Raw genomic sequence first — 16,690 nt, 5'->3', positions numbered from 1 at the left:
TTAGTAAAAGGATTAGAATAAAGAATGTTTTCTAATACTTAAATATAATTTGGAATAATTAGAAATGACTTATTAATAATATCTAATATCTTACTTGCACCTTACTGGTGTCGTTAATGACTACATAGACAGATCCAGGGGAAGGGGGACTCCCCTCCCCCTTTTTCGTGGCAAAAATTTGGTTAATTATATTGGGAATCACTGAAGCATGGATGGAGCGCCGCCTCCCCCCCTCCCCCTCATTTTATGAAAAGTTCTGGATGCGTCACTGAACTAGTACACGTGCTAATGGCAAAAATGAGTAAGTTGATTTCTCATTCAAATATTTTTTCACTAATTAAGCCATCTTTTCGATCATTTGAGCAACATTTTTTTTTCATAAAACGCAAAACACATTGTAAAACGATCGATCTATCTTTTTCCTTATATTTTGTTACTGAACTTTTTAATAAAATTGTCGATTATATTAATTACTTAAAGAATAAATATAAATTTTATGACACTATCGAAAACCATTTTTTGAGTCGAAATATTTATCATCACGATGTTACATGTACTTCATCGTGTTAGCTTATTATTATTATGTTACTAGACATTGTTATTACATTAATATTTGTAAATATTGTCGCAAGTCAAATAGTGTATTGCACGTGTCTGTGAGTAGTATAAAATAATCAACGAGGGGTAATGTTAAACCAATATCCATCCATTAATCCTTTTGTCGTACAGCATTGCCAGAAAAAACTTCATACAACACAGCGAATTTGTTCACTGATAACGGCAATAATTTGACGCTATATTTACACTTAGTCTAATTCAATATGAATATGTTTTACGGGAAATACTATGTTGCTATGTAATGTCTTTTACACCATTTACACTGATTTATGGACTCCGAATTAAGGATAATTTTCATCGGTTGGTAAATGGTTCTATGTAATTTGTTCAGGTTTGTATGTACTTGTATCATGAATACGATATTACTTTAAATAGTTAAACTCCAGTTTTTCAGAGTTTTCTCTCTCGGCTTAGTGCGAAAAATATATATGAACAGTTGTGTTTTAAAAAAGGGCATTTTTCTAAAATTTATAGATCATATTGATTTCATGAGGGTTTTTTTTATAAAGAAAAACTTTAAGCCCGACGGTAAAGATAATTGTCCAAAAGGAAGGATGCCAAGTAACTTCGATTTCAGCCATATCTCTATGCATAATTGTTTAAATTGAAGATGTAAACGACCTTGTATTTTTTATAACTTCATTTCGGACGTCTGATTTTTTTTCTATCTTTATTCAATTCTTCAAAATATATATACAACAGATATATTACATATTACACAAAATGATCACAAGGCAATGTTATTTAAAAGTATAATTATGACACACATAATCAGTACAATATTTAGAAATCAAACGTTTTGACACCTTCGGTTTCTAGTAAATCATAGTAATAAAATTAACAGGACCAATTGTAATAGAGTGTCAATTTTTAATTAATAGTATTGGTTTTATATTAATTTTGTCATTTTTTCTTTTGTTATAAAGGTCAATTTATTTTGTTCAAATACATTTTATCTGATCATGTTTTCTAAAAACTTACCAAAATAAATACAAAACTTTAACATTTTATAATGATACATAAAGTTATTACAAACAAAATTTATAAAGTTTTAAATTTGTTTTGTAATTTAGCTTATTTGTATCTAAGTAGTTTCACGGGGAAATAACTCTTAACTATAAACCTTTCGTACCGACGGTTACTTGCAACGGTTGCTTGAAAGCATAATCGAGTGCACACACTATTGTTTCCTTCGAATACAAGAAGAAACCACATGAAATTGTCCCAAATTACAGCCAAAAATTCTCAAAACAGTTCTGCACATGATTCCTAAAACATTTGTTGATATAAAGTATATACATCAATATTTCCAAAAGTTTAATGACGGCTCCCACTTAGTTCTACGGTTGGTACGGTAGCAAATCTGGAAACCTCTATTACTACTTGTTAAAACTATGCTACATGAATAAATGTCACTCAGACACGGTTCCAAAGGCACCCACAAGGCAGATACAATCGACGATAGTCTCCAACATTGTTATGTCACGAATGAACTTATACTTTCAAGGTCAAAGTTTGCAGTCATTTTAATGCTGAACTTGTCGCTTGATTTTTCTATTTTATTGTCAACGAAAAATTTATTTATTTTAATCGATCAGAATAGTTTTAAGGGTGCGTATTGTAGCCGATATACCAATTAAATACATACTAAAGTAATACGTTCGACATCTGCAATAGTGTTTTTCAACACACGAAGTATATATACTTTTCAATGTTAATATGTGATCTGCATATTCTCCCTATCATACTTTCAATAGCACAAGGGTAAAATTATGTGATATCCGTAACTGCAGTAACGTATATCCAAAGATGGCGGACGATGTTTCTGGCAATATTTCTTTTGTCAATTTTGTTATAATAATGGTAATTATTCTTCGGTATTTCGTGTCTTTTTTTAATGTATTACTTAATTTAAAACTGAAATACTAAGGGTTTTTTTCATAATTCAACCGCAAAATGGAGAAAGCAGCCATCTAAAACATCGTGATGTTATACTAGTAGGTAACTGGAGTCAATCAATGGTCAATAAGATACGTAACTGGAAGTATTGATATCCGTAACTGATTTTATTTCTAAACAATTTAATCATGTTTTAAAAAAAAGCTTTAAATAATGATGGGAAGGTTTAGAATATCAGTAGCAATAGGGTTTCCCTCCAGTTCTGTAAACAACTTCGAAATATTCCTTTGACCGATGCAGCTGATTCGCGCACATTACACCCCTCAATTCGAAAACATATTGAAAACTATATTGAGAACATGTCTCTTGTAGACAGTTGTCTCATTGGCAATCATACCACATCTTCTTTTTTATATTTAAATAATGATGGAAAGGTTTCAAATATCGCACTATGTTTCTCTCAAGTTCAATAAACATATCATTTAATTTATTAAAATTATGAAATATCCCTTTACCATGGATTAGACATGTCTGTATATAATGAGACAATCGTTCCCAACCCAGGAGATACATTGTAGTGGGGGAAGGTGGGGGTTCATACCATATGTCCCATTTAAATACATTGATCGTCCAAAAAAGTGGGTGTCCAAACCCGAACCCACCTTCCCTCAAAGAGACCACCAGATGGACACTTTTCTGGAATCGAAGCCTGGAAATGAGTGGAAGTTAGGTTGGAGGGACTTGAGAGGGAGTGGGAACCAGGTCGCGAGGGAAGTAAAAAAAAAAAGGATAATTTATGGTTCACCAAAAAGAGAGGGAGGCAAGTTGGAATCATTCAATGTTTACCCCCTAGTTATGAAAACGTCAAATGTATGCGTAACCCATCCATAGCATAAGGAATTAAATAGCTGATCACATGATTGTTTCAAGCAGGTCGAATTATTCACTTGGAAGTGAACAATTCATCAACGACGTTTCAATTATTATTTTTTTTAAATTTTTTTTTTATTATTATTTTAGTTAGATAAACATAATAAAACTGAACCAAACTGGTTGCAAAAAAAAAGAATTATTATTTTACTATTTGACTTTCATTAATAATGGAACAAACGAAAAGTACCATGTTTTGAATTTTCGTTTTATCTTGTAGCTAATTTCCCTATAAAATTGACATTCTCAAACATTAACGTTTGCGGGGTTTCTGTCTAGGCCCGAAAAAAGTATATCTTTAAATCGTAATAATGTTAGAACCAAAACTATCAATTAGTCAATTATTAATAAAGTAATCCTAATGATTTTTTATTAAAGATTGAAATATTTTGTTGAAAAAAACCTATGTGCGAAATACATTAAGCGGAAATCATCGATCTACCAGATAAAACCACAAACCTGATAACTGTGAATTTAATTATTTTCGTGAATGATTAATTATAGACAATGTGTTGAACATCAAATTTGAGGTTCACATGAAATCAAGAACGCAACGAAAGTTGGTATCGAACAAATAATGCTGAATTAAAAGGCTATCGAAAAAAGACATTACAACCAAGTGCATTTGAATTCCAAAAAAGTATAATGTAAGAGATGACTGAAGCATCACAAGTATGATGAACAAATTGGCCAATCAAAGATAACATAAATCAAAATTTAAGATATTAATGTTCAGTTGATATTCCTACAGTCCAGTGATTACAATGATAACGAGTGAACTGATTTGGACATACATTGTTCAATCTGTTAATTAATCACATATTTGTCACCTTATATATTAACAATGACTTGAAGATTTTCGCAGTAAGCACCCTTTATTTCATCTCATTTAATATTTTTTGCGCATACAAAATGTAAGAAATTTTATAGATAACTGAACAGTAAATGGGTCAAGAATATTAAAAAAGTGATATACAAATGAGAACAAAAAAGACGGTTCTTCATACATGTATATATTGCAAATTGTAAAATGTTAAAAGACCGGTGAAGTATGACATTTTCATCGCAATAAAAAGCATAGATTTTCTTTTATAGTGTTGTACTCTTATCTAATGAAGGTCAACTGAAGGAACGAGTACCAACCTTTCCCAGATAATGGAAGACAGTGGCGTCCTCCCCGATGGACTGTGGTGTCCACAGCCCTGAAGGAGTAGAACACCTGTACTGTCATAGCCATTTTGAAACTCTGTCATATTGATATTTCTCATGTGAATGGGAAACGGTCGTATACAGAGCATTCACTGGGAGAGAAGTTGAGGCTGTGTGTAAGAGTAAGGGTGAAGTGTTGTATAGGGTAGGAGAAAGACGGGGTATATTTTTTGGTGGGAGGGGTTGAAAGGGTAATGGGAAATGTTCCATGGGTGAGGTGGTTATCTGTAGGTTTATTTAGGGAAACGCATTTTTATGGTTAAGTTAGGGGCATTTACGGGTAGGTGTATGGGAGAGGTGTGAGTGCGTGAGGAGACTGTGTGCGCTTGCGTGAGGAGACTGTGTGTGCTTGAGGAGACTGTATGTGCTTGCGTGAGGAGACTGTGTGTGCTTGCGTGAGGAGACTGGGTGTGCTTGCGTGAGGAGACTGTGTGTGCTTGCGTGAGGAGACTGTATGTGCTTGCGTGAGGAGACTGTGTGTGCTTGCGTGAAGAGACTGTGTGTGCGTGAGGAGACTGTATGTGCTTGCGTGAGGAGACTGTGTGTGCTTGCGTGAAGAGACTGTGTGTGCTTGCGTGAGGAGACTGGAGACTGTGTGTGCTTGCGTGAGGAGACTGTGTGTGCTTGAGGAGAGAGTGTGTGAGTGAGGACTGAGTGCGCGAGGAGAGAGTGTTGGAGAGGAATGAAGAAAGAGTGTGCGTGAGGAAAGAGTGTGTGCGTGAGGAGAGAGTGTGTGAGTGCGTGAGGAGAGTGTGTGTGAATGCGTGAGGAGAGAGTGTGAGAGTGCGAGAGAAGACAGCTTGAGAGAGGAGAAAATGTGTGTGTGGAAGGATATTGATGAGAGAGTGTGTGCGAGCGGAGTGAGGAGACAGTGTGTGAGAGAGGAGATTGTGTGTGTGTGAGAAGACTGATGAGAGAGTGTGTGCGAGCGGAGAGTGTTTGCGAGAGGAGACTGTGTGTGTGTTTGGGAGTGGAGTGAGGAGATAGTGTATGTATACGTGGGAAAGGAGCCAGGAGAGTATGTGTGCGGGAGAGAGTATTTGAGAGAAGACAGTGTGTGTGAGAGCAGAGTCAGTGTGAGCTGAATGTATGTGTGAGAGTAGAAAGAGTGATTGAGAGAGGAGACTGTGTGTTTGTGAGGAGAGTGTGGAAGTGGATTGAGGAGTTAGTGTATGTATGTATGTGTGAGAGAGGAGTGAGGAGAGTATCTGAGAGAAGACAGTGTGTGTGTGTGAGAGAGGAAAGAGGTGAGAGAAGAGGAAAGTGTGTGAAAGGAGGAGGTTATGTTTGTGAGAGGAAGAGAAAATGTGAGAGATAAGGAGGTGAGAAGAGTGTGTGTGTGTGTGTGTGTGTGTGTGTGTGTGTGAGGAGAATTTGTGGGAGTGGAGTGAGGAGATAGTGTATGTATGTGTGGGAGAGGAGTGAGGAGAGTATGTGTGCGGGAGAGGGTGTTTGAGAGAAGAGTGAGTGTGAGGGGAGTGTGTGAGTGCGAAAAGAGTGAGTGCGCGGGGAGTGTGTTTGTGAGAGAAGAGTAGAGCAGAGTGTGTGTGAGAGGTGAGAGAAGTGTGTGAAAAGAGGAGGGTATGTTTGTGAGAGATGAGAGAAGGCTATGTTTGTGAGAGGAAGAGGAAGAGAAAATGTGAGAGAGATGGAGGTGAGAAGAGAGTGTGAGGGGACAAATAATATGTAAGAGATAGTAAAATAGACAGAATAAGCGAAGGAAATACATGTGAGAGAGAGTGAAAGAGACAGAATGAGCGAAGGAAATATATGTGAGAGAGAGTGAAAGAGACAGAATGAGCGAAGGAAATATATGTGAGGGGGCAAATTATGTGTGAGTGAGATGACTGAATAAATGTGGGTGTGTTTAGGAGAGAGATAAAAATGTGTGTGAGACTTGAGAGAGAGTGTGTGGTTTGGTAGGAGAGAGAAGAGCGATAGCGTGAAAGGCTTTGAGTGGAGACAGCGTGTGTGCTTTATATATAGATTTACTAAATAAATAAATGATTTGGGAAATACGTTAAAGGCATAAAACAAATCATGAGATTTCCGAATGCAATTAGGTTATATCCGGGTACTCTGGTTCAAAACCTTGGTTCTATCCAGGTCTTTTGGTTCTGAACCTTGGTTCTTTTGGGGTTCTTTGGTTCGAAACCATGGTAACTGGTTCAACATCCGGGTTGTTGGGTTATAGCAACCCAAGTATTGGTTCTATCCGGATTCTTTTCTAATGTTTCCGTTGAACTTTGAGAAGATATCCGCAAGTATCTGAATAAAATGATAAAGTGAATCAAAGACGTCTCTCTTGTAAATAGTAACAATAAAATGTTAATGAAAAACAAATCTGTTACAATTTACCCCCTGAAGTAGTCCAGCCAATCTAGCATCAATTTGACCCTAATCTTAAACTAATAGCAACAGAAGATTTTTAAGTTTTACTCTATAGCATTATACCCCAAATATACACAGAAAAAGTCCAACAAAATATAACTTGAGGGAGACCAGAAAATCACGATTTTAAAATTTCTATGGAGAAAAAGGGCAGAATCACTAATAAAAATTAATACAAAATTATAATTTACCTCTTCTATTCAGCATAAGATATTGATTCGTGATATTTTAGCCGTCTTTATAGTGTAACAAACTACTCTAATAGTGGCTTCATACCTTTTATCAAGCTTTAACCTAGATTTTGTAATTCATTAGTTGTTTTTTCAAATTCTCAAGGTAAAGAATCTCAGATTCAATAGAAGCTATTGAGCATATGTTCTTCTTTTACAACCGCACGTATTGTTGGTCATCACCATTCCACTATAAGTCGTTTTGAGAATACAAATCAGGCAATAAAGGATTTTAATGACTATCTGAGATCAAAGATACCTACAATGCTATCTGCTAGGGAAAATCAAGCAAAATGAAGTTTGGTCAGAAAGAAACCCATTGCATAAAATACAATCCTAAAAAGAGAGTGGTGGGCATTCAGGAGACTTTCAACAAAAATTGTTCGAGATCAACTCATCGCTACTGGTTATCGTGCGATAAGACCATTTCGGGGATCTTTGCTTACGAACAGACACACAGTTGTCTGTACATGTATGCAATGTAGTGCAGAGCTCGCTAAAGTTAGAAATTAGCATCGTGGAGGAAGATCCATTGTTCCAATGGAATTCGGTTTATCTTCCTTGGACTGATCGTAGCCCGGATTTGAACCATACCGAGCATATATGTGACACTATTGGGCGTAATGTGCGCGAAAGAACATTAAAGTCCAAACACGTGATGAAATAAACAATGCCCTTCATCAGAAATGGTTGCTGCTACCTTAGCGACAAATGAGTCGATTTATTGCAGTAATTAGAAGACGTTAAGTGGCGGTTAACCGTTTGAATTGGCAAAATATGTTTAACAATACTTTTGAAAAAGGCTAGATAAAACCAAACAAAATTAACTTTAATACTATGTATGTATTATGCAATACATGTACCCGAGTACATGTATATTGCTTGGGAATATAAATGATTAATTTCGTGAAGAAAATTATAAAATACTTAATTTAATTATACCAATTGTCTTTTATAATATACTTATTACTATGTATTTGTGTTTCGTTAGTCCTGTCTCGCTATGTATTATCTTAGTATATTTGTATATATATTGTCCTCTTGTACACAAGTCATGCAAGTATGTGTCTGAGGTTATGAAATAAATCTTGAATCTTAAAATTTCTGCAGGGAATACTGATCTTTTCTGATTAAATGGTACATAATGACTTGACTATACATGTATTATTCATAGTTAACAAATATTAAAAAAAATGTATGTTTTCGACTATCATAAATATAGTTGTGAAAATGAATAATCAGTCCCTTGCTTTAATGAAAATGAAAAATCTTGCTTCAATAGTGCAGAAAATGAATAATCTGTCCTCCCAGTTTACAAAAATAAATAACCGATCAAAAACAAATCCTCCGCCCCCCCCCCCCCCCCCCCCCCAGAATATCAAATGGTCGTCCCCTAATGATCAACCATGATGTGAACAATCTGAATCATCTTAAGAAAAAAATTGAAATGTCTGACATTATAAAGTTCGACTACAGTAAAAGTTGTAAAATGCTGTTTTTTGTACAAAAAACACTTCATTTTGTTTTAAAATTGTGGTTAGATAAATATTTTTTTTTATCATATTCCATCCAAAATAAAAGGCTAATTTTTCAAGTTTTAAAAAATCAAGGTGTTGCAATACTTTTTTCCATGTGTGTAATTTAGTTGAATACTAACTTATAACCCCATCAAAGTATCATGCTTAACCTGAATTTTAAGAAAATCAACAAAAAATTGTCAAAAAAAGACTAATTTACAAAACCTTGAATTTTTTGAAAAACGGAGGATTTTCTTATCCCAGGCATAGATTTCCTTAGCCGTATTTGGCACAACTTTTTGAAATTTTGGATCCTCAATGCTCTTCAATTTTGTTCTTGTTTGGTTTTATAAATATTTTGATTTGAGCGTCACTGATTAGCGTCACTGACGAAACGCGCGTCTGTCATAATAAATTATAATCCTGGTACCTTTGATAACTATTTACAGAGTTATCTTCCCTTTCTAATGTTAATTTCCATAGGAAATTAAAAATGCTGATTTCATTTTTCCTCAAGCAATATTTTATGGGACTTTTTTCTGTGTGAATATATGAGGCTAAATGCTATAGATTAGAACTACAACATTTTCTGTCGCACTAAGTTTGAGGTTAAACTTAAATTATTTTGACTGGACAAAAGTAGCAAACGACGATAACAGGAGGCTATTGGAGCATTGAGAAGAATGGTATCTTTAAAATATTGCTGTGTAAATGAATTTCATTTGTTGAGCCAGTTTGCATCATACAAATCATCAGTCTTGATATTGTTATTCTTGCCACATGAAAATGATTTGCGACGTCAGCGTCCGCCATCCTAGATCTGACCATGCAAACAGCTTGTTCACGCTCATATTGAAGTAACTGTGGCAACAATTTCTGGATTTGTTTCCAATTCTTTAAGATGTCAAATAGAAATTGTTTACCGATGCAGTAGACTCATTATGGACATCAAACAATTTAAATGCTTAATTTATTCACGGACGGAAAAGAGTATTCACGATTTTTGTCGTAATTGATTCGGATTTTTGTAAGTTGCAAAACAAGATTAACAGTTGCTTTTTGAAGATAAATAAAGAAATAAACTTATACAGAAACTTTAATTGAAAAATATGATAATTTTTACCAATTTAATTTTTTATCGTTCTTTTGTTGACTAATATAGTTACGAACTTATCTAGCATCAAAATACAACTCTTCAGGTATATATAACAATTTTGTTGTAACTTTCAAATTCCGCGCATATATTACTAACGAGTTTGAAAATTAATATTTGCTATCGTGTATTTACATTTTGTTTTATTTTCACAGATAATAATTCTGATTTTCCTGTCATTTCTAAAGACTATAGAGTGTGATGTTAAACCACAACCACTTCCAAAACAACTGAAATTATGTCTCAATGACAGATTCGCTAGTGATCCTTCAGCAAGAGAAGAGGATGTAAGCACATCGTGCATGTTAGAGTTCATGTGGTTAAACAAGGATTATTGTGAGGTCGCTTCACCAGGAACAGTAGAGTGGCTTTCATCTTTGGTTAGAAAAATTGCTCCGAGCTCAATAAGAAACGGATCTACTAGACACAAGAGACAAGCTTCTGGTGGAACTCCTAGAAGAAGAAAAGAATACAGGATGTTAACTGACAACGAACGACGGGAATATCATGATGCTATAAACCAACTTAAGAATGACAGGGTAAATATCCGTTAGTTTAACGACAGGCTAAATATCCGTCCAGATAGTCGCTTTTAATAATACGTTGTTTATTGTTTCGAATTCAAAACGTATTCATTTCTGTGAAGACCTTTTTTGTTTTAATGCAGCATAAGCAACAGGGTAAACATCTGTTAACAAAAAGTCAGCTAAATCCGAAATTTTTGTTTAGATTTTCAAAGCGTATCCGTTTCATTTTGAAATCTTTTTGATTGAATGTCACAATGAAACAATCTTCATTAAACTAGTGAAGTAAACTAAAATAAAATAAGTAATAATAAAAAGTGGAATCATTAGAAAAAAATAACACCTTCAAATTATTGGATGTCGATGACAAATAAACACAAGGAGATATTAAAAGATTTTCAACTGTTGCAAATAAACATTATCCTGAAAATATCTCTTGTGGTTTACTGTCTCGTTGACTTCTAGTTGTCTTTCTTTTTATTCATGTTACTTGGTCAAACAGTAAATGTACATTTTGAAAAATATTGCTCATAGACATTATCATTTACTGCAATGAATGATACGATGTAAAAGTTTAATAACAAATTTCTTTTTATTTTGACCTAAAGTGTGGACACACATCAATGTGGATAGCAATTTTAACAAGTGTGGACACAGATCAATGTGAATAGCAATTTTTAAATTTGTGTCAGTGCATTTGAAACTGTTATCATCATTGCGTTAATGTATTGATTGTGCCTTGTTGTATTCTAATTAGGTTCTAAGTTAAATTGTGTTCCATGGTAAAGGCCATCTTGCTTTTTAGATCAGAATCAAAAGCTTATTATTGGCATTATGCAGGGTAGACCTCAGATTAATTCTAATCAACTTACCCATTGGTCAAACAATGTTTTACTTTTCTAGAGGAAACAACAATTTTATTGATGATAAGAGGAAACATATCAAGGATTGAGTGTGTCTTCCTTGTAACAACTAGCATGTATTCATCGACTGTCATTCCAAATTCATTTATTTTCTCTCATTTTGAAAGAATAAAAAACCAATTTGAGGTAAACTCCTATGATCAAGTAATGAAATTTATCAATGTCCCAAGTAAATCGAAGTCTTCTTTCAGAAATACTCTCATGTTGGATGTCGCGAATTTTTATACTGTACATTATTTAATTGGTGTTTGATTTAAAGTATCAAAGTAATCCAAATAGAATTTCTTTTGGCCCAATAAGTACAACTAAAATCTGTGTCAGAAGAAAAATACAGCACATTCGACTTTAGCCATAGTCCTATAGCTTTTTAACTTTTATGTTCTTATACATTCTTGGCTATCACATTTCGGCGGTGAGCGTTCCTAATAGATTTAGACCAGAAAAGCGGTTAGGAAGCTCTGTAAAGTGTTGTATTCATTTTTATGTCATGATTTGCTTTGAATGTTTTGGTTGTATTTTAAAAGAAGAGAATCACTTAACATCAATGCTATTTCTGTCCATTTTTATTTTTCATATATTTTGCTTATGGTTTCCAGATTAGCTGATCATTGTTTATTTCAACACGAATTGTGCAAACTGAATTTGTGAGAGTTGTAGTATAATTTATTATCCTTTCAGTCTTTGATTCCAAATAGATATGATGCCTTAGTACGATATCATCAAGTTGCAAGTAGAGGAGCTCACGGTGGACCAGCGTTCCTGGCATGGCATCGTTACTTTTTAGTTCTGTAGGTATTGTACATAATTTAATGTTGCGTATAAATACAACTCTATTTGTAGTGTACATTCTAATAGCTAAAACGATTGTGTTCAGTTTGTGTGCCTTAATCCGAGATAAAAAGGGACAAAAATCCATATATACTAGTAATTATTCTCGATGACATCATCTTTTTACCTACGTAACTTAAAACGGAAGCGGGTCTAGTAACTGCTCAAATCCGTCCATTCATCTGTTCGTCTGTCTTTCCATCCGTTAGAAAGAAATTTTTCGTTGACATTGTGTTGGCTTCTAAAAAGCAAATGCTTAATTACTCGGCCTGAAGCTTTATAAGGTTAAGATGTAGTGATTAAGCATTTTTCACAACTGCGGTATATCCACTTCCTGTTTGCCAAAGTTTGAAATTTTAAATTTTACAAAACTTAGTGTACATGGAACTAAAGTTTCCATTGCTCCTTTTGAAGGGAATGTTAAACATTTAAGTCTGCAGTTTGGTCATGTTGAGTCATAGCGAGGACATTATAAAAATTTGACATCTGCTGTGTATCTATTTCATGTTTGCCGATAGGTTAAAATTTCCAATACTCATCGTACAAAAATAATTTCGTCAAGTTTTCGTTTCTCCAATATAATGGAATAATTAAATATCTGAACTGCAGTTTCATGATGTTCAGTTGTTTCCGATTAAAAAAAAAAGGATCTGCTTTATATCACTTCCTGTTTGCCGATAGTTAAAAATTTCAGCACTCATTGTTTAAAGGGGATGTCCGTCAAAAGTTCTCCTCTCCTATATAAGGATATGATTTAATATTTGCTTTGAAGCTAGATAATGATGATTTGTAGCAAGTATGATTTTTTACATCTGTTATGTAGCTACTTTCTATGTGACGGTGGTTTGAAATTGTTCAACACTCATTGTATAAGAAAATTGTTGTAAAAGGTTTTAAGGTCTCAAAGGAATTCAATGCTGTAAAAATGTTGGTTTCACATAAACTGTTCTTAGCCATTTCTGATTAAGTTAAAAATGTTCCTGACATTATTGCCATCTGTTCTTATTTTGTTTCGTACTTCAAATAATTTCATTTTAAAAATGTTCCGTTTGGCTTCAGGAACCAACAGTGTCAAAGCGATCAAATAAAAATGAGGGAGATATACATGTGCGACATTCTATTTTATACACATTAATCAAGGCTTTTATGGGACTTTAATGTCTTATTCCTGCGCATCCAGGACCAGTACACTGCATGCAATGACATAATGTCAAACTTGAATTTTCATGCGAAATGTAGGGATTTGTGTTGTATGATGTAAGAATTAAATTAAAGGTGATGGAGACATCCTGGTAGATGCAGACATTTATTAAAATAACTCAATGACATTTTATTAACATAAAGTTGTAAGTAAAAATAAAAAATAAAAAAATAGCGTTTTCCCGCCAAAAAATAAACCAATGGGAATATAGCTTTGCAACATAAAAAAATTTAAACAAATGCAATCCTAAATAATACTAATTATTTGTTTATATGTAATTAGCTACAAATGGTTTTTAAGGTTATTATAAAGACATAAATTTTCAGGAACAAACTCATGTAGCTAGATTGTTAGATCTTACAGTTAAAATCTTATAACTAAGTAATTGAAAATACTGTATTGTTAATGGTTGTCTGTTACCGTATAGCGGGTTATTTTCGCGGGGTGTAAATTTTCGCTTATTTTCGCGGATAGAACAAAATCGCCAAAATAAATTCCGCCAATTTAAAAGTGTACATGCAAAGGTAATGTTAAAAGTGTTGAATCCGCCAAAATAATAACCGCCAAAATTTTTCGTATACCTTATTCAATGAAAATCGCGAAATTTTACACCCGCGAAAATAACCCGCTATACTGTATATTCACAATATATATGAACTTTTCAGGTACGAGTTGGCCTTGCAAGAAAAGAATCCAAATGTAATGTTACCATATTGGGATTCAACTTTAGACTCAGCAATGTCGGATCCAACTGATTCAGTTTTGTGGACACGGGAATTCGCAGGCAATGGCAGAGGCAATGTTGTAACTGGACCTTTTGCTGGTTGGCGGTACAATAATAATCCCCTAACGCGGTCAGTAGGTGACGTCGGCAGATTGATGGATAGGCGACCGACAAACAGACTTATAAGAACCAGAAGAAGTTACAGGTACTTTGTTATACAACTTGAACAACCTCATAACCGTGTTCATGTCTGGGTTGGCGGGAACATGGTTAGTGTGGAACGGTCTCCAAGTGATCCAATGTTTTACATGCATCATGCTTTTATTGATTGTGTATGGGAATTATATCGGAATTTGCAGAAAAGACGACATCGACAAGGAAACAGCTTTCAGGATCCAGAAGAATACCCTTTAGTTAGAGGGTTTGAAAGACCTCATCACAATCGGGAAACAATAATGCAATTACCACTCCTTAGAAATCAATCTCTAACTAATGGAGATGGATATTTAAACTTCTGGACTGAGGAATACTACACATATGCCCCACTTCCATGGTGTGGTAATATAAAACCTGACTGTGGGTCTAAATGGTTGCGATGTGATCTCATATCCAAAACATGTGTATCAAGAGGATCGATTGCTATAGAACCACAAATAACACCAGCAAGATTTTTACGAGTAGCAGAAATTGTAGCACCTGAACCAGCTCAATCAGCATCTAGAATAAACTTACAGCGCTCTGTAAGATTATCCCATGATGCTTCAGTATCCTCTAAATCATCTGAACCAGTAGGTACTACAAACCTTACAACATCATCAGAAGATGTAACGAAATGGGCTAAAAGTGTAACAAAGGATTCATTTTATCGTGTACTTGAAAGGATATCGCTATCAGACAGCAGTGATTCATTCCAGAGCGGAATTTTAAATAACAGTCCAAGCAAATTTAGACCCTCACAAAAGCGACACCCTGTAAAGCAAGCCTCATTTGAAATAATTGAAACAAAGCCAGTATCTGTGGCAAATATGACCATGGATGATTTTTACATACGTGAAGAGCAGAAACCATGCACGGGATTACCAACACAAAATACATTTCTATGTGGCTGTAGAGCAAATACAGAATCGTGGGTATTCATACCAATACAGGTTATACATTTGCGACAAGGGGACATAATCTATGATTCACATCCGGTAAATGCGCAAGGAAATTTAGTTGAAGATGAAGACATATTTTCTTACGGTAAAAAACTTCATTTTTCAGCAGGTTTACATAAAAAGTATAATTCAACAGAAAACCCGTGCTATCAAGATAAATCAGGACTAACGAAAGTAAAAGTTGCAGCTTTTGGGATTAATTATAACGGAATGTATGAAGACCATGTATTCCTTGATAACAGACCATCAGTATCGAAAGCAGTAACTTATATAGCAGTCAAAAGACCTGGCTACACCGCTTCAAACACTTTTATTATAGCGTCAGACGAATGTGGGAAAGTATGTCAGCCGATGATTATTGCTAAGCAACATAAACATAGGTATCCGTCATACCGGAAGTTTACAGGTGCTGCCATGGTAACGTTAAAAACGCCAGTGTATCACAGTGATTCATACCGTGGAGCAGAAGCTTTGGTTTGGAACAACAAGAGAATACCTTATCAAAACGACAACCAAATTCCTATTGTATTTTACTGTACTCATGCAAATGGAAAACCATGGTATTAATAAAAAGATGGTTACTTGATATACTGAATGATTTAAAAGATTGTCAACATTTATATCAAGACAATTTCAAATCAGACATCTGTTGATACGCTACATATTTTTATTTATTTTGAATTGCATTGACAAATTGAGGTTGCCTCCCTTGACATATCCATAATTCTTTTCAAAAGTTAATTTTGAGTTATGGGTTAATGGTAAACATTGTAATTTGTTAACACTCATAACTACAACAACGACAATAAAACATCACACCCACACAATCATTTATAAGAAAAAACCATCACTTCTAAACTTCAACTGTGCAGCTAATTTATAAACCAGGATTATGACAAAGAACGTCTCGTCCTTTTTCAAAAACATGTACAGTTCATGTGAAAGGTACCAAGACCATATTTATTAAAGAGATGCGAACGATTCCAGAGGGACATTCACACTCACAAGTGGACTATCTGACAAACGCTTTAGCTAATAAAAAAAAACAGAAATACACAGTAGTACGCAAATCACGACATAAATAAATATTCAGTATTAACTTCTCAAAATAATTCATAGGTTGTAGGTAATGACGTTGTTTTTTCTGAATTATGTGTTATAGTATTCTTTTAATTTGTATATTTTTTACCTTTACTATTAGTACATTTTTATTAATATCCTTTTTGATGTGACTCGGTATATTTACATCTCGCCATTGTGGTATTGTGCTATGGTTATTTTTTGTATTCGTATCTTTCATTGTCTATTTGCGCTTAGTCTTTGAATTATCTTGTTTTTCTGTTGTGACATAGATGTCAATATGATGGAATTCTACACAACTGGTAT

At 34.3% G+C, this 16,690-nt stretch overlaps 1 protein-coding gene across 1 annotated transcript; it reads left to right on the top strand.

Annotated features, from left to right (window-relative positions):
• Positions 1-6,252: 6,252 nt before the first annotated feature.
• LOC134714877 (uncharacterized) lies at positions 6,253-15,890 on the top strand. The gene is made up of 4 exons (XM_063576578.1): positions 6,253-6,321; positions 10,103-10,486; positions 12,073-12,182; positions 14,089-15,890. The coding sequence occupies exons 1-4, from the start codon at positions 6,253-6,255 to the stop codon at positions 15,869-15,871; spliced, it is 2,346 nt and encodes a 781-aa protein (XP_063432648.1). The 3' UTR covers positions 15,872-15,890.
• Positions 15,891-16,690: the final 800 nt, after the last annotated feature.

Source organism: Mytilus trossulus, chromosome 1 (assembly GCF_036588685.1).
Source record: "Mytilus trossulus isolate FHL-02 chromosome 1, PNRI_Mtr1.1.1.hap1, whole genome shotgun sequence".
Taxonomy (NCBI): domain Eukaryota; kingdom Metazoa; phylum Mollusca; class Bivalvia; order Mytilida; family Mytilidae; genus Mytilus; species Mytilus trossulus.
Note: the sequence above shows the minus strand (reverse complement) of the source record. Positions and strands in the feature narration are given on the sequence as shown.

Excerpts from the sequence above, each read along its gene's own strand:
- LOC134714877 (XM_063576578.1), top strand. The coding sequence starts at position 6,253 with ATGAGAGAAGGCTATGTTTGTGAGAGGAAGAGGAAGAGAAAATGTGAG. Across the intron at positions 6,322-10,102 it reads GAGATGGAGGTGAGAAGAGA|ATAATAATTCTGATTTTCCT; the intron begins GTGTGAGGGGAC and ends TTATTTTCACAG. Across the intron at positions 12,183-14,088 it reads CATCGTTACTTTTTAGTTCT|GTACGAGTTGGCCTTGCAAG; the intron begins GTAGGTATTGTA and ends TGAACTTTTCAG.